The sequence below is a fragment of the Saccostrea echinata genome, unplaced genomic scaffold, assembly GCF_033153115.1.
Source record: "Saccostrea echinata isolate AGI-Se365-2 ecotype Australia unplaced genomic scaffold, CSIRO_AGI_Sech_v1 ptg000025l, whole genome shotgun sequence".
In the NCBI taxonomy this organism is placed as follows: Eukaryota; Metazoa; Mollusca; class Bivalvia; order Ostreida; family Ostreidae; genus Saccostrea; species Saccostrea echinata.
The window spans coordinates 15,165,895-15,191,054 of record NW_026889774.1 but is presented as its reverse complement, the minus strand read 5'-3'; the positions used below and the strand labels follow the sequence as shown (position 1 = coordinate 15,191,054).

At 34.0% G+C, this 25,160-nt stretch overlaps 1 protein-coding gene across 1 annotated transcript in view; it reads right to left on the bottom strand.

The window, feature by feature from the left end:
• LOC133192915 (uncharacterized) overlaps positions 1 to 25,160 on the bottom strand; it is an 804,603-nt gene that overhangs the window by 519,481 nt on the left and 259,962 nt on the right. The window contains 2 exon segments of the mRNA XM_061328921.1: positions 20,032 to 20,472; positions 24,658 to 24,888. Coding sequence (XP_061184905.1) covers positions 20,032 to 20,472; positions 24,658 to 24,888 — 672 coding nt within the window.

Sequence of the window (25,160 nt, the reverse complement as noted above, 5' to 3'; positions counted from 1 at the left end):
TATAGAACATGACTTCTAGACATGCAAATCGACCTTGGTTTTCGTCATCAGTACTTCCAGTCGCTACCGGAAGCGAATTAAAAGTGTCAAATTTTTCAATTTTTCTGTTTTTCAATTTTTTTCTATGATATTAGTAGGGTTAATAGAGACTCTTTTCAGAATGATAAATATATAATTTGTTTTAAAATTGATAAATCCAAACTGTAGAGAATTTTTCTTATTCTCCTTTTTTAAGACAAAATCTTTTACACGCGAAATTCTCGAAGACTATTTAATGAATTTCTTTGAAATTTTCAGGGATAAAAGATCTTTATATAAGGTTTAAATAAAATTCCGTTTTTTGGTAAATTCGGTTCCAGTGCCGAGTTATGGATATTTTTCTGATTTTAAAATGAAATTTTGTTCGTGAGTGTCCTCAAGAATGGCTAAAGATATGAACTGGAGACTTGTTAGAGATGATAAAACATGATTTCTAGATTGGAGAGGGGACCTTTTCATGCGTCGTCGTTACTTCCGGTCGCTACCGGAAGCGAATTTAAAAAATCGATTTTTTTCTACTTCAATATTTTTCTGCAATATTTGTAGGGTTAAGAGAGCCTCTTTTCAAAATACTAAATATATAATTTGTTTTCAAAATGATAAATCCAAACTCTAGATATTCGTCATTTTCACTTTGAAGCGGGAGTCCAAATGGCGAAATGGTTAGCGCGTTGGATTTTCACGCTGACGACAAGGGTTAAATCTCCATAGTGTCTGATTTTTTTTATCACTTTTTTTTATTTTGAATTTACGTTCTCCTTTTCAAAATCGGACAGAAGACTCTCATTGCTCGCAATGAGATTCTAGTTATTAAGGTCTTTCGTCTTCACGGAAGACCTTATAGTGATTCTATTGTTTCTTATTAAGGTCTTCCGTCTTCACGGAAGACCTTATAGTGATTCTATTGTTTATTATTATTATTATTATTATTTTTTAGACAAAATTTTGTGCACGCGATATCTCGAATACTGTTCAGTGATTTTCTGTGAAACTTTCAGCGTTTGTGAGCAATGACATGTTCTTGTGGCATGGCCAAGAAAATTAGGAAAATTCTCCTCTGTTTCCAAATTATGGGCAATTTCCTGATTTTAAAATGAAATGTTGTCCGCGAATTTTCTCAAGAGTGGCTAAAGAGAGCAACTGGAGACTTGTCAAAGATAAAAGACCATGAGTTGTAGATCTGTAGAATGATTTTTTTATGAGTCGTCGGTACTTCCGGTCGTCACCGGAAGTGATCAAAGAAATCGTAAAATTTCAACTTTCCTTTTTTAAATCAATACTTGAATCACATTATTGCATCTCTTTTGTAGTTTCGAAATATGTTGGTCCCATCGGAAACAAAAACGAGAACTTCCGGTTATAAGAGAAAAACTACATAATTTGAGTATTTTTCTTTCCCATTAATATCTTTTGTAGATAAAGTATTTGAAATGAATTTTAAATATGTTATTCAGACTGCAAATGTCTAGAGTAACGTCAAATATCTTTGTAAAATTCACTTCCGGTCGCGTGTTTTTCTGTCCTCAAAATGAGAAGTTGTCTGAGCAAGATCTCGGAAACGGTAAGAGATTAAGACACCAAACTTATATGAGCAACAGACCTTAAGATGTAGGCAAAACCATTTAAGTTAAGAGCGTCCTCCGTCACTTCCGGTCGTCACAGGAAGTGATCAAAGAAATCGTAAAATTTCAATTTTTCTTTTTTTAATTAACAATTGCATCACTTTATTGCATCTTTTTCGCAGATTCGAAAGACGTTAGTCCCACCGGAAACAAAAACGGCAACTTCCGGTTATAAGAGAAAAACTACATAATTTGAGTATTTTTCTTTCCCATTAATATCTTTTGTAGATAAGGTATTTGAAATGAATTTTAAATATGTTATTCAGAGTGCAATTGTCTAGAGTATCCTTAAATACCTTTCAAAAATTCACTTTCGGTCGCGTGTTTTCCTGTCCTCAAAATGAGAAGTTGTCTGAGCGAGGGCTCAAAAACAGGTAAAAGAATAAAACACCAAACTTTTATGAGTAATATACCCTGACGAGTAGGCAAAACCATTTGGGTTAAACGCGTCAACCGTTACTTCCGCTTGTCACAGGAAGTGATCAAAGAAATAAAAAAATTTGACTTTTCTTTTTTAAAATTAAAACTTGCATCACTTAATTGCATCTCTTTTGCTGTTTTGAAATATGTAAGATTCCACCGAAAACAAAAATGTCAACTTCCAGTTTTAGGAGATAAATAACGTTATTTTGATATTTAATTTTCTCATAATTATTGCTTATCGATAAATTACTTGAAATGATTTTATGTATGTTGTAGATACTGCAAATGTCTGAACCTTGTCGGAAATTTTCGTCGTCGATGACGTCACTTCCGGTCGTGAGATATGGACGATTTTCTGATTTTCAGAGGGTCGGCTTGTCCTGGAAATTTGTCCTAAACGACTTAAGATATTGAGTTAAGATAGAGGAAAGATTGTAGATGTGCAAATAGGCATCTATATATCTCCAGCTCAAATGGCGCCGAAGCTCGCCTGGGCTCGAAAAATAGGCTCACAAGCATCTCGCAAAATTTGCCACGTTTTCTTTTATATCTTTTTACCTGTAAATATTTTGTTAAAACATATATTACAAAAGATGTGCAAAATGATAAGACCTTTCATATGATATCAAGAAAAAAAGGCTGATCCCTTAATTTAGGGGCTCAGAGGGGCCGAAAGTCTTTCAAGTATAACTTTTGAACGATTAATATTTTGTTATAAATTACTAAAGCGAAAATATTTACATTAACAATTTACAACTATTTGTTTTAAAATTTTGATCATATGTTACGTAATCAGGGGCCAAAAGGGACCAGAATGCTAAATCTTTGACGCTTTATATCTCAAAAAGGAGGGATATTTTAGTAAGCAATATTTTACAAAAGATGTTCAGAATAATGTTCTTAACAACATGTACCCTTTCAATTTTTGCAAAACGGCCCCATTAAGGACTTGGAGGGGTGGCCCCTAAATATTTCCATTCAGCATATCTCTACAACGAAAAGAAACTTCTGAATAGTTGTTGAGCAAAAAATGTTTAAAATCACAAGTCTTTTCAATTGATATCAAGAAAAAGGGGCTGACCCTTCAAATTAAGGGATCAGAGGGGCCAAAAGACTAATATGTAACTCTCAAATGATCAAGAATTTGTTATAATTTACTGAAGAAAAAATTCTTAACGTAACAATATGCAAAAATATGTTATAAAATTTTGATTCTCTATTGTGTAATTAGGAGCCAAAAGGGGCCAGAATGCTAAATCTTTTACGATTCATATCTTGGAAAGCGGAAACATTTTGAATAGCAAAATTGAACGAAAGATGTTCAAGATTATGTTATAAAAATCCAAAGAATGAAATCTAAGGAGGGAAATCTTTATATCATTATCATTTAACGAAAACCTAATAAAAATCACATCTCATCTCATCGAAAAATCGGACTGAAGACCTACTCGTTGCTCGCAACGAGATCTCATCTAGTTATTATTAATTTTTCTTCTTCCTGGGTACTTTTTTTCCGCGAGTGATCTCGTAAACTACTCATCCGATTGAGATGAAACCTTTTTAGGGTTAATAGGAATGTTATGTAGATTTGCGGAACGAAGGTCATTTTGCGCGCACGTGCATGCACGTGCGTGCGCGTGCATTGCATAAAATGACCAATATACTTGATATAGCTGTAACTTTTATATTTTTTGATGAAATGCTTTGATACTCAGAATATAAGGATATATTAAAAGTGTAAACAAGATGACATGGTCAACGTGCACATGCATGCACGTGCGCGCACGCGCAAAGCGTAAAATGACCAATATACTTGATATAAGCGTAACTTTTATACTTTTTGATGAAATGTTATTCAGACTGCAAATGTCTAGAGTGACCTCAAATATCTTTGTAAAATTCACTTCCGGTTGCGTGCTTTTCTGTCCTTAAAGTGAGAAGTTGTCTGAGGAAGATCTCGGAAACAGTAAGAGCTTAAGACACCAAACTTATATGAGCAACAGATCTTAAGATGTAGGCAAAACGATTTTGGTTAAGAGCGTCAGCCGTCACTTCCGGTCGTCACAGGAAGTGATCAAAGAAGTCGAAAACTTCAACTTTTCTTTCTTTAAATTAAAAATTGTATCACTTTCTTGCATCTTTTTCGCAGATTCGAAAGATGTTGGTCCCACCGGAAACAAAAACGACAACTTCCGGTTATAAGAGAAAATTTACATAATTTGAGTATTTTTTACTTTCTCATAAATATTCTTTATAGATAAAGTATCAAAAATGAAATTTTAATATGTTATTCAGAGTGCAAATGTCTAGAGTATTCTTAAATATCTTTCAAAAATTCACTTCCAGTCGCGTGTTTTCCTGTCCTCAAAATGAGAAGTTGTCTGAGCGAGATCTCAAAAACAGGCAAAACATTAAAACACCGAACTTTTATGAGTAATAGACCTTGAGGAGTAGGCAAAACCATTTGGGTTAAACGCGTCAGTCATCACTTCCGCTTGTTACAGAAAGTGATCAAATAAATCAAAAATTTTAACTTTTCTTTTTTAAATCAAAACTTGCATCACTTTATTGAATCTCTTTCGCTGTTTTGAAATAAGATAGATTCCACAGGAAATAAAAACTTCAACTTCCGGTTTTAGGAGATAAACTACGTTATTTTTGTATGTAACTTCCTCATAAATATTGCTTATCAATAAAGTACTTGAAATAATTCTATGTATGTTGTAGATACTGCAAATGTCTAGAGAAAAGTCAGAGATTTTTATAAAATTCACTTCCGGTCGCGTGTTTTCCTGTCCTCAAGATTAGAATTTGTTCTCACAATATTGCTCGGTAACAGTAAATGACTGAAGTCAAAAACTTTCAGGACTGATAGTCATTCAGTAGTTTATTTGAATCATGAGAAAATCTTGTATGGCCGTTACTTCCGGTCTTGACAGGAAGTGATGCATTAAAGTGAATGGTTAATGGTTAGCACGTTGGATTTTTACGCTGATGAGCAGGTTTAAATCTCCAGAGTGTCTGAATTTCCTTTATCACTTTTTCAGCTTGAATATTTTTTTCAGAATCGGACGGAAGACCTCTCATTGCTCGCAATGAGTTTCTAGTTATTATTATTATTATTATTATTATTCCTCCCAAATTTTGTGAGCGCGATTACTCAGAGATGGTTGGATAGATTTTCACAATTTTTCACATGATAGTAGGCTGATATATGAAGTTTATATAAAATTCCGTTTATTGAAAATATCACCTCCGGTCCGAAGTAACGGCCGAATTTCCAATTTTTTAAATGGACTTTTGTCCGGAATTTTTCCCGGAAACGGTTTGAGGTAAAGATGTGAAATTTACAGGAGTATTAGATCATGACATTCTCTTTGTTTCGAAGTTGTTTTTGTGTGTTTTCGGTACTTCCTGTCCAAACCGGAAGTGAACTTGTGTTTGGTCAATTTTCAACTTTTTTTGTTTTTTAATATTTTTTCCAAGATATTATTAGGTATAACAGAAGTTAATCTACAAATACTAAATATATAATTTGTTTTGAAATCAGATTCCACATTTTGCAGATTTTCGGTACCGTCATTTTCCCTATTTACCTAGTGTGTAAACAATGGGCAAAGAAAGATAACTCTGACTTGAAAGTGAGAATAGAACTTTCGAGATAAAGGCAGAAATAGTATCGATGACGTCAGAGACATATACACTCTCCATATCAAAATATTTAGACATTCCATATTCACTCTTCTAAATGTAAGAGTACGTTGGTTACCGCTTTCAGTGCATGTATAGTTTAACGTTGCCAGTGTAGTGTAAGTCTGTATTGACAGTTAATTGATTTACACATGAATATATCTAAAAAAAATTAATATATATGCTAGATACCTAATTCAAGTAAATATTTTATAAGCACTGAATATACATTTATAGTGATGGACAGGCATGCAATTTTATCTATCTCGTATAGTAAGTTCAGAATACGATAGTTATAAACCTTCTATAATGTAGACGATTTATTATTCTCTATGATTTGAATGCGAAATTATCCCGATTTCCGAGTTTTATTTTCGATATTAAAAATATTACATACACTCAAACAGGAATTGAGCGATAGAAAATTGTAATACAGTACTGTTTTAAAGCCTTTATAAATAAATTGATATCTGCCACTTAAAAGAAAGAAAATCAATCTATAGATTAGATTTGGTTATTACTTGTATATTTGATAAAAAGTTAAATTATTTATGACACAAGATCTATACTCTATATACCCAAGGAATTATAAAAGATGTGAAAAGACGATTCTTGGATTTTTGTGAAATACTCAAAGAGTTAAAAAAAAAAATATGTGAAAACGCGATTCTGTGTGAAATAATGGTACGCTATATGTTTCTTTTGAAAAAAAAAACATGAAAAAAAAATTGCACAGGTCTGTTGATATGTGGGATAAGTATATCTAAATGAACACAGTTTTATGCAATGATATATAATAATGTACATTCAACTGACGTCCGCGTATTTTTCCTTATAATTCATAAAACATAAAACTATCTATTTCCTTTGAAGCCCCCCCCCCCCCCCGTCTTGATTAATATTTGGAGACGTTCGTGCAGCTAGGCATTTGAATTATATATTCGTTTTAGATTTAAATCTGGAACATGTGAATATAATTACCATTTACATGTATACATAATTTCATATTCTATAATGGTAGATTTGTCATTATGAAATGTTCAATTTACGTCTGTGAGAGAGAGAGAGGGGGGGAGAGAGAGATTATCTCTTAATCCCGATCCTCCTATCCATTTACATAGACCAAAAATTAGTTCTATATCGGTCACACCCATTCTTTATTAAATGTTTTCTGATTTCATAGTCAGTCATGATCACATCCTGTGTATTTTTCAGCTTAAAAAGTATCACACGAAGTGCACGTGTGTTGACCCGTCAATCAAATTCACTTAACGCTGTATTCACTGCAATAAAGTAGCCTGAGTTCGAAATGATCTTGAAGTATGATCTTTAAGTAAATCTGATGCAACAAACTTGTGAAAAAATAGAATAAAATAAAAAAAATAAAATATCTCGGTATTATGAACTTCGATTGTGGGACGTGGAGACCGGTCCTTTGGATGAGATCGTATAAATCGAGGTCCCTTGTCGCAGAAGGTGCTGGCATAAAAAAGATTCCCCACTGCTCAATTGTGATAAGTGCCAAAGTATAGGACAAAAATTTGCAGTCTCCACCGGCGAGTGGTGGAGTCTCCATGTGAGTGAAAAATTCTGGAGAGGGACTTTAAACAATATACGTATAATCAATCAATCGATTGCTGAAGAATTAATGTAATTGAATAATCTGTCTGATAGGTATGCTGTCAAATCTTGATATTATAACTTTACAAAACTCAGTGACTTTACGTTTAATGTGATACTAACTTAATTCATTATATTTTTTTTTATAACACCATATCACAATTATGCCAAAACATACACACAGTGAAGTTTATGATAGTACAGTGTTCGTTCGTCTCTTTGTTTGTCTTAGAAATGATTGCAAACAATTTTTTTGAATTGCTAATGATATACGTATATCTCTTATAGGTGCCAAATGTATTATACAAGATTGATAATGAAAATCAAAGTACCTTAAGTACTGAAAGGACTTTTTTCCAGTTATTTTTTTTCTTTCACAGTAAATATGATATGTATGTTTTTTACACAGAAGAAAAAGCAAATTCTTACAGATTTAGAAGAACGGAAGACTTTTTTGTTGCCATGGCAACAAGAGTCTAGTTATTATTATTAAGGTCTTCCGTCTTCACGGAAGACCTTAGTGATTCTACTGTTTCTTATTATTATTATTAAGGTCTTCCGTTTTCACGGAAGACCTTATAGTGATTCTACTGTTTCTTATTATTAAGGTCTTCCGTCTTCACGGAAGACCTTATAGTGATTCTACTGTTTCTTATTATTATTCTTATTCTTATTTTTTTTCCTGAATTTTGTGCACGCGATTTCTCAGCAACTATTCAGTGGTTTTCAATGAAATTTTCAGGAATAATGCGCATTTATAGGAACTTGATACATCTTGGAGGAATTCTGAAAATTGGCTTCCGGTGCCAAGTTATGAACAATTTCCTGATTTTAAAATGAAATTTTGTTGCCCCTTTTTCTCAAAAATGGCTAAAGATATGAACTGGAGACTTGTTGGAGACGATAGAGCATGACTTATAGGTGAACAGAATCACCTTTTCGTTCGTCATCGGCACTTCCGGTCGCTTGCGGAAGTGATCAAAGAAATCGTAAAATTTCAACTTTCTTTTTTTAAATCAATACTTATATCATGTTATTGCATCTCTTTTGTAGTTTCGAAATATGTTGGTCCCACCGGAAACAAAAACGTCAACTTCCGGTTATAAGAGAAAAACTACATAATTTGAGTATTTTTCTTTCCCATTAATATCTTTTGTAGATAAAGTATTTGAAATGAATTCTAAATATGTTATACAGACTGCAAATGTCTAGAGTAACGTCAAATATCTTTGTAAAATTCACTTCCGGTCGCGCGTTTTTCTGTCCTCAAATTGAGAAGTTGTCTGAGCAAGATCAATGAAACGGTGAGAGATTAAGGCACCAAACTTATATGAGCAACAGACCTTAAGATGTAGGCAAAACCATTTGGGTTAAGAGCGTCAGCCGTCACTTCCGTTCGTTACAGGAAGTGATCAAAGAAATCGAAAATTTCAATTTTTCTTTTTTTAATTAAAAACTGCATCACTTTATTGCATCTTTTTCGCAGATTTAAAAGATGTTGGTCCCACCGGAAACAAAAACCACAACTTCCGGTATAAGAGAAAAACTACATAATTTGAGTATTTTTCTTTCCCATAAATATTCTTTATAGATTTAGTTTTTGAAATGAATCTTAATTATGTCATTCAGAGTGCAAATGTCTAGAGTAGCCGTAAATATATTTCAAAAATTCACTTCCGGTCGCGTGTTTTCCTGTCCTTAAAATGAGAAGATTTCTGCGCGAGATCTCAAAAAAGGTAAAAGATTAAAACACCAAACTTTTATGAGTAATAGACCTTGAGGAGTAGGCAAAACCATTTGGGTTAAACGCGTCAGTCGTCACTTCCATTTGCTACAGGAAGTGATCAAAGAAATCAAAAAATTTAACTTTTCTTTTCTAAATTAAAACTTGCATCACTTTATTGCATCTTTTTCACTGTTTTGAAATATGTATGATTCAACCGGAAACAAATACGTCCACTTCCGGTTTTAGGAGATAAACTACGTTATTTTTATATTTAACTTTCTCATAAATATTACTTATCGATAAAGTACTTGAATTAATTTTATGTATGTTGTAGATACTGCAAATGTCTAGAGAAAAGTCAGAGATTTTCATAAAATTCACTTCCGGTCGCGTGTTTACCTGTCCTCAAAATTAGAATTTGTTCTCACAATATTGCTCGGCAACAATGAAGGACTGAAGTCTAAAACTTTCAGGACTGATAGTCAGTTATCAGTTTATTTGAATCCTGAGATAATCTTGTATCGCCGTTACTTCCAATCGTGACAGGAAGTGATGCAAAAAGGTGAATGGTGAATGGTTAGCACGTTGGATTTTTTCGCTGACGACCAGGGTTAAATCTTCAGAGTGTCTGAATTTCATTTATCACTTTTTCAGCTTGAATTTTCGTGTTTTTTTTTCAGAATCGGACGGAAGACCTCTCATTGCTCGCAATGAGTTTCTAGTTATTATTATTATTATTATTTTTTGACCAAATTTTGTGCAGGCGTTTTCTCGAAAACTATTGAGTGGTTTTACGTGAAACTTTCAGGAAAAATTAGTTTGTATGAAGTTTGTTCATCACAAGGTAAATTTGGAAAATTCCATTCTGGTTCCAAGTTACGGGCAATTTCCTGATTTTTAAATGGAATGTTGTCCGCGAATGATCTCAAGAATGGTTAAAGATATGAACTGGAGACTTATTGGAGAGCATAGAACGTGACTTTTAAATTTGTGGAATCGCCTTTTCGTTCGTCGTCGGCACTTCCGGTCGTGTACGGAAGTGATCGAAAAAATCGTAAAATTTCAACTTTCCTTTTTTGAATTAGTTCCTATATCACATTATTGTATCTTTTGTGTAGTTTCGAAATACGTTGGTCCCACCGGAAACAAAAACGTCAACTTCCGGTTATAAGAGAAAAACAACATACTTTGAGTATTTTTCTTTCCCATTAATATCTTTTGTAGATAAAGTATTTGAAATGAATTTTAAATATGTTATTCAGACTGCAAATGTCTAGAGTAACGTCAAATATTTTTGTTAAATTCACTTCCGGTTAGCTTTTTTTTTTTGTCCTCAAAATGAGAAGTTGTCGGAGCAAGATCTCGGAAACGGTAAGGGATTAAGACACCAAACTTATATGAGCAACAAACCTTAAGATGTAGGCAAAACCATTTGGGTTAAGAGCGTCAGCCGTCACTTCCGGTCGTCACAGGAAGTGATCAAAGAAATCAAAAATTTCAACTTTTCTTTTTTAGATTAAATATTGCAACACTTTATTGCATCATTTTCGCAGATTCCAAAGATGTTGGTCCCACCAGAAATAAAAACGACAACTTCAGGTTATAAGCGAAAACCTGCATAATTTGAGTATTTTACTTTCCCAGCAATATTTTTTTTGTAGATAAAGTATTTAAAATGAATTTTAAATATGTTATTCAGACTGCGAATGCCTAGAGTAATCTTAAATATCTTTCAAAAATTCACTTTCGGTCGCATGTTTTCTTGTCCTCAAAATGTGAAGTCTGAGCGAGATCTCGAAACCAGGTAAGATTAAAACACCAAACTTTTATGAGTAATAGACCTTGAGGTGTAAGCAAAACCATTTGGGTTAAACGCGTCAGTAGTCACTTCCGCTTTTCACAGTAAGTGATCAAAGAAATCTAAAAAAATTAACTTTTCTTTTTTAACTTAAAGCTAGCATCACTTTATTGCATCTCTTTCGCTGTTTTGAAATATGTTAGATTCCACCGGAAACAAAAACGTCAACTTCCGGTTTTAGGAGATAAACTACTTTATTTTGATACTTAACTTTCTCATAAATATTGATCATCGATAAAGTACTTGAAATGACTTTATGTATGTTGTATATACTAAAAATGTCTAGAGAAAAGTTGGAGATTTTTATAAAATGCACTTCCTGTCTCGTGTTTACCTGTCCTCAAAATTAGAATTTGATCTCACAGTCATCGGTTAATTGAAACGTGAGAAAATCTTGTATAGCCGTTACTTCCGGTACTTCCGGTCGTGACCAGAAGTGGTGTTAAAAAAGTGAATGGTTAATGGTTAGCACGTTTGATTTTCACGCTGACGACCAGAGTTAAATCTCCAGAGTGTCTGAATTTTTTTTATCTCCTTTTTCAGCTTGAATTTTCGTTTTTATTTTCAGAATAAAACGGAAGACCTCTCATTGCTCGCAATGAGTTTCTAGTTATTATTATTATTCTTATTTTTTAGACAAATTTTGTGCACGCAATATCTCGAGAACTATTCAGTGGTTTTTCATCAAGCTTTCAGGGATAATGCGCTTTAAAATGCCATTGTTACATTTGAAAGAATTTGGGAGAAATTCGCTTCCGGTTCCAAGTTATGGACATTTTCTGATTTTGAAATGAAATTTTATCCGCGCGAGATCTAGAGAACGGCTAAAGATATGAACTGGAGACTTGTTGGAGAGCATAGAACATGACTTCTAGATGTGCGGGTTTGCCTTTTTGTGCGTCGGGAATACTTCCGGTCGCTACCGGAAGCGAATTTAAAAAGTCAATTTTTTCAACTTTTACGTTTTTCAATATTTTTCTTTGATTTAAATAGGGTTAATAGAGACTCTGATTATAATGCTTAATATATAATTTGTTTTTAAAAATGTGTACCAGAATCGATTTTAAAAATAGATTTTTTAGACAAATCTTGTGCACGCAATATCTCGAGAACTATTCAATGGTTTTCCATCAAACTTTCAGGGATAATGCGCTATAAAATGCCATTGTTACAATTGAAAGTATTTTGGAAAAATTCGTTTCCGGTTCTAAGTTATGGACATTTTCTGATTTTGAAATGAAATTTTATCTGCGCGAGATCTAAAGAACGGCTAAAGATATGAATTGGAGAATTGTTGGAGACCATAGAACATGACTTCTAGATATGCGGGTTTGCCTTTTCGTGCGCCGTGAGTACTTCCGGTCGCTACCGGAAACGAATTTAAAAAGTCAATTTTTTTAACTTTCACGTTTTTCAAAATTTTTCTTTGATTTTAGTAGGGTTATATTCCTTTATAGATGCAAGTTACCGAACATAATAGGTTTCAGATTCCTTGAGCGTCATATGGCTAGACATGTTTTGTTGCAAAACATTCAAGTCTTTTCATTAATGTTACTCATTGGAATAGTCCAATTTGGGGGTAAAGAGGAATATAAAATGTGTAAGAAAACTTAGCGCTGCCTTAATGTTACTTGCCCATATATGATATGTTATATGTACAGTGTGATAAATAAACATTCTTAGGCTCGAAAATCAGGCTATAGCAACATATATTTTTTTTTAAATTTCACTGAAGCTATCACGTACACTTATTCAATTGAAGACACATTTCAAAGAAAAGGTGAGAAGATTTACTCGTGACGTTTGGTGCGAAATAATGTATCTTGACCCGCTTTTCACAAATGGTCTGATGCAGTAGTGTAGAAGTACAGAAAAAGATTACACGGACATGTCTGTATTTGGAATTGCAATAGAAAGTTGAATGCATAAAGAATAAAGGAAGTAAACACAATAGTTTTTTTTTTAGTTTTTATCAGTAACAGATTATTTTCTCTGCTATCAGTTATTGTTTAAACTCAAGTAACAAATCTGATGTAAATCTACTAGCACTTGCACAAAATTTAGCTGGCTAGTTTTCATCCTATAATTCAGCACTAAAAGGAAAAAAATTAACCTGCCTGACACTCGTTACTTCAGGGAATGAGTGCAAGGCAAACATCGATGATGGCTGGTACATTTCACTAGTGTAGTGGTTTCAGTATTAAAGAACAAGGTTCACTTAGGGCCTTTTTTGGCCCTGTGAATTTCAGAAAAACTGAAACTGCTTGGTTTTAGTTGACAATGCATTAAATATCCCTTTGATGACTGCGTATCTATCAAAAATGACGTAATTTTCTGGCAAGCCTATGCATTAAAACGTCATGAAATGCGTAATTTTTCTCGTATCCTGAAAATTTCTACAAAAAGCCAATTTTTAAAGCTATTTTTCGATATTTAATATAGGACGTAACCTCTGATCTTAAATATGCAACTATTAAAACATAGAACTATTTCTGAGGATTACAAAACCTGTTTTATTTTTTAGATCAGAGGATGCACTCATATTATTTCTCTTCTTTTTTTTATTCTAAAACTTGCATCACTTTATTGCATCTCTTTCGCTGTTTTGAAATATGTTAGATTCCACCGGAAATAAAAGTCAACTTCCGGTCTATTATTCGGCAACAGTAAACGACTGAAGTCTAAAACTTTCAGGACTGATAGTCAGTCATCAGTTTATTTGAATCGTGACATAATCTTGTGTCGCTGTTACTTCCGGTCGTGACAGGAAGTGATGCAAAAAAGGGAATGGTTAATGGTTAGCACGTTGGATTTTCAGGCTGACGACCAGGGTTAAATCTCCAGAGTGTCTGAATTTCTTTGATCACTTTTTCAGCTTGAGTTCTCTTTTTTTTCAGAATCGGACGGAAGACCTCTCATTGCTCGCAATGAGTTTCTAGTTAAGGTCTTCCGTCTTCACGGAAGACCTTATAGTGATTCTACTGTTTCTTATTATTATTATTATTATTATTATTATTCTTTTTTTTGACAAAATTTTGTGCACGCGATTTCTCGAAAAGTATTCAGTCGTTTTCAATGAAACTTTCAGGAAAAATCAGTCATTGTATGAACTTTGTTCATCACAAGGAAAATTTGGAAAATTCCATTTTGGTTCCAAGTTACGGGCAATTTCCTGATTTTAAAATGAAATTTTGTCGCCCCTTTTTCTCAAGAATGGCTAATGATATGAACTGGAGACTTATTGGAGAGCATAGAACGTGACTTCTAAATTTGCAGAATCGCATTTTCGTTCGTCGTCGGCACTTCCGGTCGATTACGGAAGTGATCAAAGAAATCGTAAAATTTCAACTTTCTTTTTTTAAATCAATACTTACATCACATTATTGCATCTCTTTTGTAGTTTCGAAATATGTTGGTCCCACCGGAAACAAAAACGTCAGCTTCCGGTTATAAGAGAAAAACTACATAATTTGAGTATTTTTCTTTCCCATTAATATCCTTTGTAGATAAAGTATTTGAAATGAATTTTAAATATGTTATTTAGACTGCATATATCTAGAGTAACATCAAATATCTTTGTAAAATTCACTTCCGGTCGCGTGTTTTCCTGTCCTCAAAATGAGAAGTTGTCTGAGCAAGATCTCGGAAACGGTGAGAGATTAAGACACCAAAGTTATATGGGCAACAGACCTTAAGATGTAGGCAAAACCATTTGGGTTCAGAGCGTCAGCCGTCACTTCCGGTCGTAACAGGAAGTGATCAAAGAAATCGAAAATTTCAACTTTTCTTTTTTTAATTAAAAATTGCATCACTTTATTGCATCTTTTTCTCAGATTCGAAAGATGTTGGTCCCACCGGAAATAAAAACGACAACTTCCGGTTATAAGAGAAAAACTACATAATTTGAATATTTTTCTTTCCCATTAATATCCTTTGTAGATAAAGTATTTGAAATGAATTTTAAATATGTTATTTAGACTGCAAATATCTAGAGTAACATCAAATATCTTTGTAAAATTCACTCCGGGTCGCGTGTTTTCCTGTCCTCAAAATGAGAAGTTGTCTGAGCAAGATCTCGGAAACGGTGAGAGATTAAGACACCAAACTTATTTGAACAACAGACCTTAAGATGAAGGCAAAACCATTTGGGTTAAGAGCGTCAGCCGTCACTTCCGGTCGTAACAGGAAGTGATCAAAGAAATCGAAAATTTCAACTTTTCTTTTTTTAATTAAAAATTGCATCACTTTATTGCATCTTTTTCTCAGATTCGAAAGATGTTGGTCCCACCGGAAATAAAAACGTCAACTTCTGGTTTTAGGAGATAAACTACGTTATTTTGATATTTAACATTCTCATAAATATTGCTTATCGATAAAGTACTTGAAATAATTTTATGTATGTTGAAGATACTGCAAATGTCTAGAGAAAAGTCAGAGATTTTATAAAATTCACTTTCGGTCGCGTGTTTACCTGTCCTCAAAATTAGAATTTGTTCTAACAATATTGCTCGGCCACAATAAAGGACTGAAGTCTAAAACTTTCAGGACTGATAGTCAGTCATCAGTTTATTTGAATCGTGAGAAAATCTTGTATCGCCGTTACTTCCGATCGTGACAGGAAGTGATGCAAAAAGGTGAATGGTTAATGGTTAGCACGTTGGATTTTCACGCTGACGACCAGGGTTAAATCTCCAGGATGTCTGAATTTCTTTTATCACTTTTTAAGCTTGAATTTTCGTTTTTATTTTCAGAATTGGACGGAAGACCTCTCATTGCTCGCAATGAGTTTCTACTTATTATTATTATTATTTTTCTTCCTGGGTACTTTTTTGTCCGTGAGTGATCTCCGAAACTACACATCCGATTGAGGTGAAACCTTTTTAGGGTTAATAGGAGTGTTATGAAGATTTGCGGAACGAAGGTCATTTTGCGCGAACGTGCATGCACGTGCGTGCGCGTGCAATGAGTAAAATGACAAATATACTTTGTAATATAGCCATAACTTTCATATCTTTTGATAAAATACTTTGATACTCAGAATATAAGGATATATTAATAGTGTAGAAAAGATGACATGGTCAGTATGCACATGCATGCACGTGCGCGCATTGATTGAAATAACCAATACCATTGATATAGACTTAACATTTTTTGATGAATTACTTTGAAACTCATAATATAAATACATATTAGAAGTGTAGACAAGAAGACTTGATCAGCGCACACATGCATGCACGCGCGTGCACGTGAGTGCGCGTGCAATCAGTAAAATGACAAATATACTTGATATAGCCATAACTTTCACATCTTTTGATGAATTGCTTTGATACTCAGGATATCAGGATATATTAATAGTGTAGACAAGATGACATGGTCAAAATACATATGCATGCACGTGTGCGCATGCGCAATGATTGAAATAACCAATCAATTGATATAGACTTAACTTTTACATTTTTTGATGAATTACTTTGAAACTCAGAATATTAATATATATTAAAAGTGTACACAAGATGACATGATCAGCGCACACATGCATGCACTTGCATGCACTTGAGTGCGCGTGCAATGAGTAAAATGACCAATATACTTGATATAGCCAAAACTTTTATATCTTATGATGAAAGACTTCGATACTCAGAATATAAGGATATATTAATAGTGTAGACAAGATGACATGGTCAGCATGCACATGCATGCACGTGTGCGCGTGCGCAATGATTGAAATCACCAATACAATTTATATACACTTAACTACAATTTTTTGATAAATTGCTTTGAAACTCAGAATATAAAGATATATTAGATGTGTAGACAAGATGACATGGTCAGCGCACACATGCATGCACGTGCGTACGCGTGCAATGAGTAAAATTATCAATATATTTGATATAACCATAACTTTTACATTTTTTAATGTAATGCTTCGATACTCAGAATATATAGACATATTATAAATGTAGACAAAATGACATTATCAATATGCATATGCATGCACGTGCGCGCGCATGCAATATGAAATGACCAATATACTTGATATAGCTGTAACTTTTATACTTTTTGATGAAATGCTTTGATACTCAAATTATGTTGATATAATAATAGTGTTGACAAGATGACACGGTCATCATGGACATGCATGCACGTGCGCGCGCGTGCAATGCGTAAAATACAGATATACTTAATATAGCGGATTTTTTTTTCATCTTTTATTTAAATTTGAATATAAAGATGTATTGAATGTGTAGACAAGTTGACATGGTAATTTTGTACATGCATGCCCCTGTTCGCGCGTATAATGCGTAAAAAAAACCCCAATATACTTGATTGCCTTATTTTATGAAGCTTACAGGGAATAAGACACCAAAAGGAAGTTGGGGAGCGTTTGGGGAACATCTGTAACGGTCCCCGTTACAATTAATACTAGTTTTTAACACAACTAAATTCAAGGTAAATACAACTTACGAGTGACAAAATAACATAGCAAACTAGTCAAATTGTTGGAACTTTGCAACTAACGGTAAATATCACACCTGTTAACAACAGTTTCCTAATATTCCAAATTGACTAAATTCGAAATATTAGAAAATATTTCAACCCGTGTTTCTATTCACGAGTAGCAACTCACACGTGAATTTTATACAAAATTAAATACAAAATACATTATCCCCCGCACTGATTTACCGGCGACGCCAATGTAGTAAAATAGAGGATTTTACTATAATGTCGCCTACCTTAGTATGAGGTGCCGACGAACACCCAGGTTAACACGTTGAATAAACACGGGTACATGCAACATACAACAAAGCAGGTAAACAACGTGGTGAAAGAGTTGGCTGATACATGTAAAACTCGATTGATGTGGGAAACGTGCCGGCACGGGTGGATGGCTACAGTGCAGGAAACTAATTTTGTTACAGCATCGATGCTGATTTGAATGCTTCCTTTGCTTGCTGATTTGAATGCTAGTAATCCTTATCCTGATGCTGTTTTATAATTAGGTCAATGCTACCGGAAGTAGCATCTTGCTACCGGAAGTACATAATGAATTTCAGCATTGCCGTTTAAAGCAATAAAAGTGCCTTTTACAGTTATTTGATCAGAATATCTCACTATGTATTAATAATGTGAATACTTTAACCAATATTCTTTCTTTCTTTTTTAATTTTTTACTGAATTAAAACTCATTGATTTTCTGATGCTAGTAGGATAATGCTGATTTTATGTAGGTCAATGCTGGTTTTATCCTTTGCTTGCTGATGCTGATCCTGGTAATGCTGTTTTTTAAATGCTGATGCTGATGCTAGCTCGATCCTGATGCTACTAATGCTTATGCTGATGCTGGTTTATGTAATAAAATTAGTTCCCTGCACTGTATGAGGTCAGGGTGAAAGGTCATAGGGAATTTATTTACCTATGCAATTTCACTACAATAATGTAGATTTTAGGGGAGTTAATACAAGACAGAAAAAAGATTATAAAAGTAATAAATACATCTGTACATTGATCAGAAAAAGGACCAAAATCATCTTATGCAATTTTTTTCCCAAATAAGTCGCCGAAAAATTGTTGCCGACTCATCGAAATTAAACGATCAACAGTTATTTTCTCTCACAATCTGTGTTGCTGAGAACATCATTGTCTTTGCTAAAACGTTGGAGGCACGTTTTATCCAGAGGAAATTTTAATAATTCAAAAAAAGAAGAAAGATTATGTCGCCTTTTTATAATTTCTGGAAATTAGCTTTATTTGTCATTCTCTGTTTGTAAAGCAAATGTACTGATACAAGATATATGTAAAGAATGCTATTCTACAAATATGTATAAATGACCAAAAAAAAAAAATCAACTCACGACACCCCCAACCCCCAAAACAATACGTATGTACGCATTATATTGGCTTTAAGCTGTAATTTGAAACACTTTAACCATTAAATAGTTTACATTTTGTAATAAATTTGATTTTAGGCACAAGATGAATGTAAAAGCAGTTAATGACGCATAATTGGATACTATAGACAGTCTCCTGACATTATTTTGTATGTGAAATGTGTTTCCATACAATTTGTGTTACTTACAAATTGTTCATGTTTGTCGCATTGATGTGAAAATACAAAAAAATCCCGACTTGCGATATTTGACAGTTCTGTTGTTTTGGGTATGAACTTGAAGAAGTTGCAAATACTTTTAACATCATAAAATATATAAAGCAGAACGAATACCTGTTTAGGTGCAGATCATGAATTGTACTAAGCTCCTTGGGTGTTTGTTGTCATATGCACATTAATTAAGACTTCCAGATCCTTACTTGGCTAGTGATACCTTTAGATAACATTTGTATCTAGGTGAAAGTTGACTCGGCAAAATGCGCCATCCCATTCTTTAGGTTTTATAAGGTGATTATGACGCCTATACCCGATTTCGCGGATACAATGATACTCTGTTCTGACATTAAAATGTCCACTTGGACAAGTATCCACAGCCACTGTTCTGTTGTGGAAACATCTGATGTAGTTGCCCGTCCACAGAGATCTGGGATCAGGATTGAAATCATTTTTCAATCCAACTTCACCAGAGTACACCCGACAGACCGGACGTATTTCATAGCGGTCCGGATTTATTTCTTCACAACTGATTATAAAATTCAAATTCAACATGTAACATTGTTTATAAATAGTGTTTGGTAGTTTAGTAGTAGTGCTAGCCGTTTTTGTTTTTCTATTTCCTTTGATTTTATGACTTCTTAACTTTTTTCTTTGTCCTGAGGAAGGCACAGGGCGTCCAGGAAATTATTTTGAATTTTTGAAGGATATAACCCATATTTTTTTTTATCAATGCCTTTTTAAAAAACTGCTTTCTACATATCCATGGGATTTGGTAGTCATAAGAAGGAAAACGTGGTATCTTGCCAATTCACTACATATTTGTGAATTCGGAACAGAGTTATAAATAATAATGATATAATGAAGTAAATCCACAGGTCCTCAGGACTTAATTCATTATATCCAAGTTTTACTTTTTACTGTGGGGCATAATGAAATGAAAATTTCTTACCTGGGTTGACAAACTCTGAACATTGTCTTGTTCTGACATTAAAATATCCACTTGGACAAGTCTCCACAGCCACTGTTCTGTTGTGGAAACATCTGATGTAGTTGCCCGTCCACAGAGATCTGGGATCAGGATTGAAACCATCTATCAATCCAACGCAGCTTGGGAATCTCTCTGGACAAGGTTTACAGGAGTTATCTCCCAGGAGACATATGTTCTGCTCATAGTCACATGGTTCAACAGGGATCCTTCTCCCTTTACAGTTAACTGTATCAAAATTCCTACACCTTCCCGAAGATACATCAAATAGTTGAGGATAGGAACATTCAAGTTTGTAATCTCCATACCTTGTCCTGCCTGTGGAACAATTCACATACATAGCACAGTTGATGGGGTCAGGTATTATGTCTGTTGGATGGTACTGACAATAGTCCAACACATTATCTGAAATTCAACCCAGACACAAACTCAGTAAAGAGAACAAGTCATTCAACCAAATACAAACATGATTTGCCAATCATTGTACAATGCAATGCACAGACACTTGTTTCGGTATTAAATTTTTAACCCATATATAATTCGGAGCTGGATACCTTGTGTTATTATTATACTATGGGTTAAAAACAATATTACCGAAACAAGTGTCTTTGCTCAGTCGTAAAAAATACATATTTTTTTTTAAATACCTTATAATTATATGAAATACTGCATTATCGTTGATTTTTTAGACCCTGTAACAGCAAAATTCGTCCTAGTTTGTGACCATTTGTTGTTTTATGAATAAAGAATAAAGATGAAAAAGAATTGGTGGGACTTAGTATAGTAGAGGGAAATGCATGTCAATTTTCATATCACGTGACAATGTTTACATGTACGAGTCTAGAATCAAAGCACATATGATATGTATTCAGTATTGAGTTGAACACCTCAAGCAATCAATCAATTTTCAAAATACAGGTATGTAGTTTTAAGTAGATAACCTTTTTTTTTATCATAACAAACAATTACAGCTATAGATTTATTACCTACCCTCTTAAACGAAACGAAAATTGCGATGATTTTGCTGACAAGTAATGTCGACAACATGGGAGAAGAATGTATACCACGTGGAATGTTAAGCGTATTCATCTGGACAGGTGAGTAAGGTTACGAAGGGCCATGCGAGTTCACGCCAATTAAATAACAGTCGTTTACAATGGGTAAGGCCTTTTGGATTTTTTGAAGGCTTTTAATCACATGAATTGAGAGCATTGAGGTTCAATTTTCTCCTTTCACACATAGGTAAATTTATATAAAATGCAATGACCAACCGAAAGAGAAAAATGTACCTACTTGCGCTCGTGTATTTTTCAAAGTTTTAAAAAATCGGAGAACCCTATCAAACAGCTGAAAAATCATTTTCATTTTAAAAATAGGAAAAATAATAAAGACAAGAGGCCAATGGGCCATACGTTCACCTGAACACATTGACTAGGAAAAAGCACAAATTAAATCACTTTAGTATTGAAAAGTTTACATGGGGGAGGGGGATGAATTTTAAACTACCTGAGGATGCTTCCATAACAATATTACAAATGGCTTTGCTGTTCTTGAGCAGAAGACTTTTAAAGATTTTCTTTACTAAACATTCCTTTGTAAAAATTTGATCTCCCATTGTGACCCCTCCCTACTTCCGGGGGTCATCATTTGATCAAACTTGAATCCACACTATCTAAGGATGCTTCCTTATCAAAATGACTAATCATGGCTTTCTTGTTCTTGAGAAGAGGACTTTTTCTTATATAAGTAAAACTTTGATTCCCCATTCTAGCCCCTCCCAACCCCCGGGGATCATCATTTAAACAAAATTGAATTTACACTAACTGAGGATGCTTCCAATTCAAAATGACTAATCATGGCTTTGCTACTCTTAAGAAGAAGATTTATAAAGTCTTTTCCTATATATTCCTATGTAAAACTTTGATCCCCCCATTGTGGCCCCACCCTACCCCCGAGGGTCATCATTTGAACAAACTTGAATCTACATGTACACCACCTGATAATGCTTCCATATCAACATGACTAAACACATTGCTTTGCTGTTCTTGAGAAGATTTTTTCCTATATACATGTATTCCTATGTTAAACTTCCACATTGTTGGCCACCCCTACCCGCGGGGTCATCATTTCTACACTAGTTGAGAATGCTTCCGTATCAATATGAATAAACAAGGCTTTCCTGTTCTTGAGAAGAAGATTATTAAAGATTTTTTTTCTATATATTACTATGTAAGACTTTGATTCCCCAGGTGGAAGAAGAAACAATTGAACATTTGCTTTAGGAGTGTGATTGTGTACATTTTTAAAAGAGAATATGAAGATTAATTTTAAAATAAAACTAATCTTCAAATATCAATAACAAAAAATAATTTCACTTTGGGGTTCTTGAATGAAAAGAATTTTTCTTCCTAATTTGATACCTTCATAGAATGAGATTGAAAGGAGATATTAGCCTTCAAGAATAAGGTATTTTAAGTTTACAATGTAGTTATGTCTTTCTACCTCCCATCATGTGTTGATTGTATATCGGTAAATCATGTAAGTGCCCCTAATACCATACTATTATATACTCGTTATTTATGTTTTTAAACGTGTCAAATTTTGCGAGATATTTCTGAGCCATATTTTCGAATCCTACCAAGCTTCGTCGCCTCTGTGCTTTAATAATAAAAAAAAAGCATTCCTGCACCTCTACAAACACTATACTGTAATCGCTGAAAGTTTGAACAAGATATCTTGAATGGTTACTAAGAACACCTCTGAACTAATGACAAAGCATAAAAATTACGCTTGAATCGTAATGGTTGGCTGTTTTCACTTTGATCGAATCATTTTCTTTCTAAATCTCAGAGGAATTACATGGCAATACTTGAATTCTTATGTCTAAAATCAAAAGCGGTTAGTTTGTGCTTAAGAGATCCAAAGTCGCCCGCGTGGCGCAATGGTTAGAGTGTCTGTTCTAGAGTCACGAAGTAAGGAGCCGATCCTTACGACGCGGGTTCGAATCCACTGCGGGTCGTGGAGACCGGTCCTTCGAATGAGACCGTATAAACCAAGGTCTCGTGTCGCAGTAGGTGTTGGCACGAAAAATATCCCTCACTGCTCAATGGCCCTAAGTGCCGAGTAAAGGTATACATTTGCAGCCCTCCACCGGCAAGTGGTGGCGTCTCCATATGGGTAAAAATTCTCGAGAGGGACGTTAAACAACAAACAATCAAACAAACGAGATCCATAAACAGCGAACACCCCCAGAAAAAGAATAACTGATGAGGAATTAAAAAGAAATCGTTGAAAATCAAACTGAAGCTGCTAAGAGAAAGAAAACATTGGAACTATTATTATTATTATTATTATTATTATTATTCACTTGACCAAAAAGCAAAAATGGACCAGTACACAATTGGCGATGGGGCATTAAAAGCAGCTTTTCATAATGTGACAAAAAAAATTACGCATAACTATATTCACTCCATCAGGTATTTTTTAGCCCCACAGTTGACTTATCAGGGGAAAATCTTAGGTTGTCAACACAACATAGATTTCCGAAATCTTGAAATGTTACCCACACTAAAACAAAATGGATTAACGAGACCCACATATAAGGGTTTGCGGATAAATGCTCAAGGTCTAAAATCACAACAAGGTTTAGAGTTATTTGAAAAACGAATCAAAATCATCTCGTGCCTTCTAGCTACATGAATCAGATGCAAGTGCAACAAAGAAGAACTAAAAAATATTTCATAATTAGCATTCCAAGAGCATAGAGGCTCGAGGACCCCTCCTCCCCCCCCCCCCCCCACACACACCCTCACACACAAACCAAAAAACGAAATTCGAAACGTAACTCTTCTATCTCTACAGTGAAATCCATGCATGTCAGCTGGCTTATCAAATGTCACATACAATCAAGGAACATTTTATACATTAATTTTATTGTTATTTTTGGTGAACAATTTTCATCGGAAACTTAAAGAGAGCGCCCCCCCCCCCACCACCACCACCACACGCAGGTAATTTTACACGTTTGCTGTATAAAGATGACTTCTTTCAATTATTTTACTTACATATGTAAGCATCTTACATCTTGTAAACAATTTGTCTGCTAGATGTCAAAATGTAACTTAAGAAGGATTTTAAGAGTGTAAAATATTTTTAATATCTGACCTACTTAGCCTTATCTTGAGCAAAGAGTATTGTCCCACGGATCATGATTACATTTTTGTAGAAACTACATGTTCATTAAAATTAAAGTTTGAGTACTAGATGTCAAAAAATAGAATTTTTTATTTTGCAGACTTCATGAATTTCATGGTTTTTGAAACTCACATGAGGTCACACAAGGCATATTTTTCGTCTCCTTCATCCAAAATGCTTTGAAACAAATGGTTGAATATGACTCATTCATTTAAGAAAAGAAATTTGACGCATCAAAGTTTCATTAACAAAACATGACAACTGATGGGAGCAGATAGCAGTAAATAGCCTGAAAATGAAAGCTACGTTTAATAATTTATAGCATTTTAAACACTTAATTTAATCTGTGAACTAATTTTAAAGAATCATTTAAAGTTAAGAAACTTAAATGCTTACTCTGCATAACATATTGTACACAAGCACCAGTAAAGGGATTGAAGACCCATCCTGGGGAACAATTACAGATCCTGATTGTCCGATTCATTTGACACTCTATGTATCTGTCTGTCCATCTGTGTCCGGTCACTGGCTGAAAACCATCAGGAATTCCAACACAACTGGGCAGTCTCTCCGGACAGGGTTGACAGGAGGGATCTAGTGGACCACACTTATTTTGATTATATTCACCTACAAGAAACATTTCAGAGAACAATAAATCTGCAAAATAGATTTTTCTTATGTTGACTATAAATATATACACGTGTACCTATAGTGCAAGGTATATGTAAATAAAGCGTGGTCTTTCGACCAGTTTCCAAGTTTATACCAGGTGAATGTATAGCAGATACAATTTTTTTTTCTTTGCATGCATGTATACTTTATGTTCATGTTTGAAAAGCGCCATATGTTATATTTATCTGATTGAGAAATGCACATTGAATGATGTAATTATTCAGTTT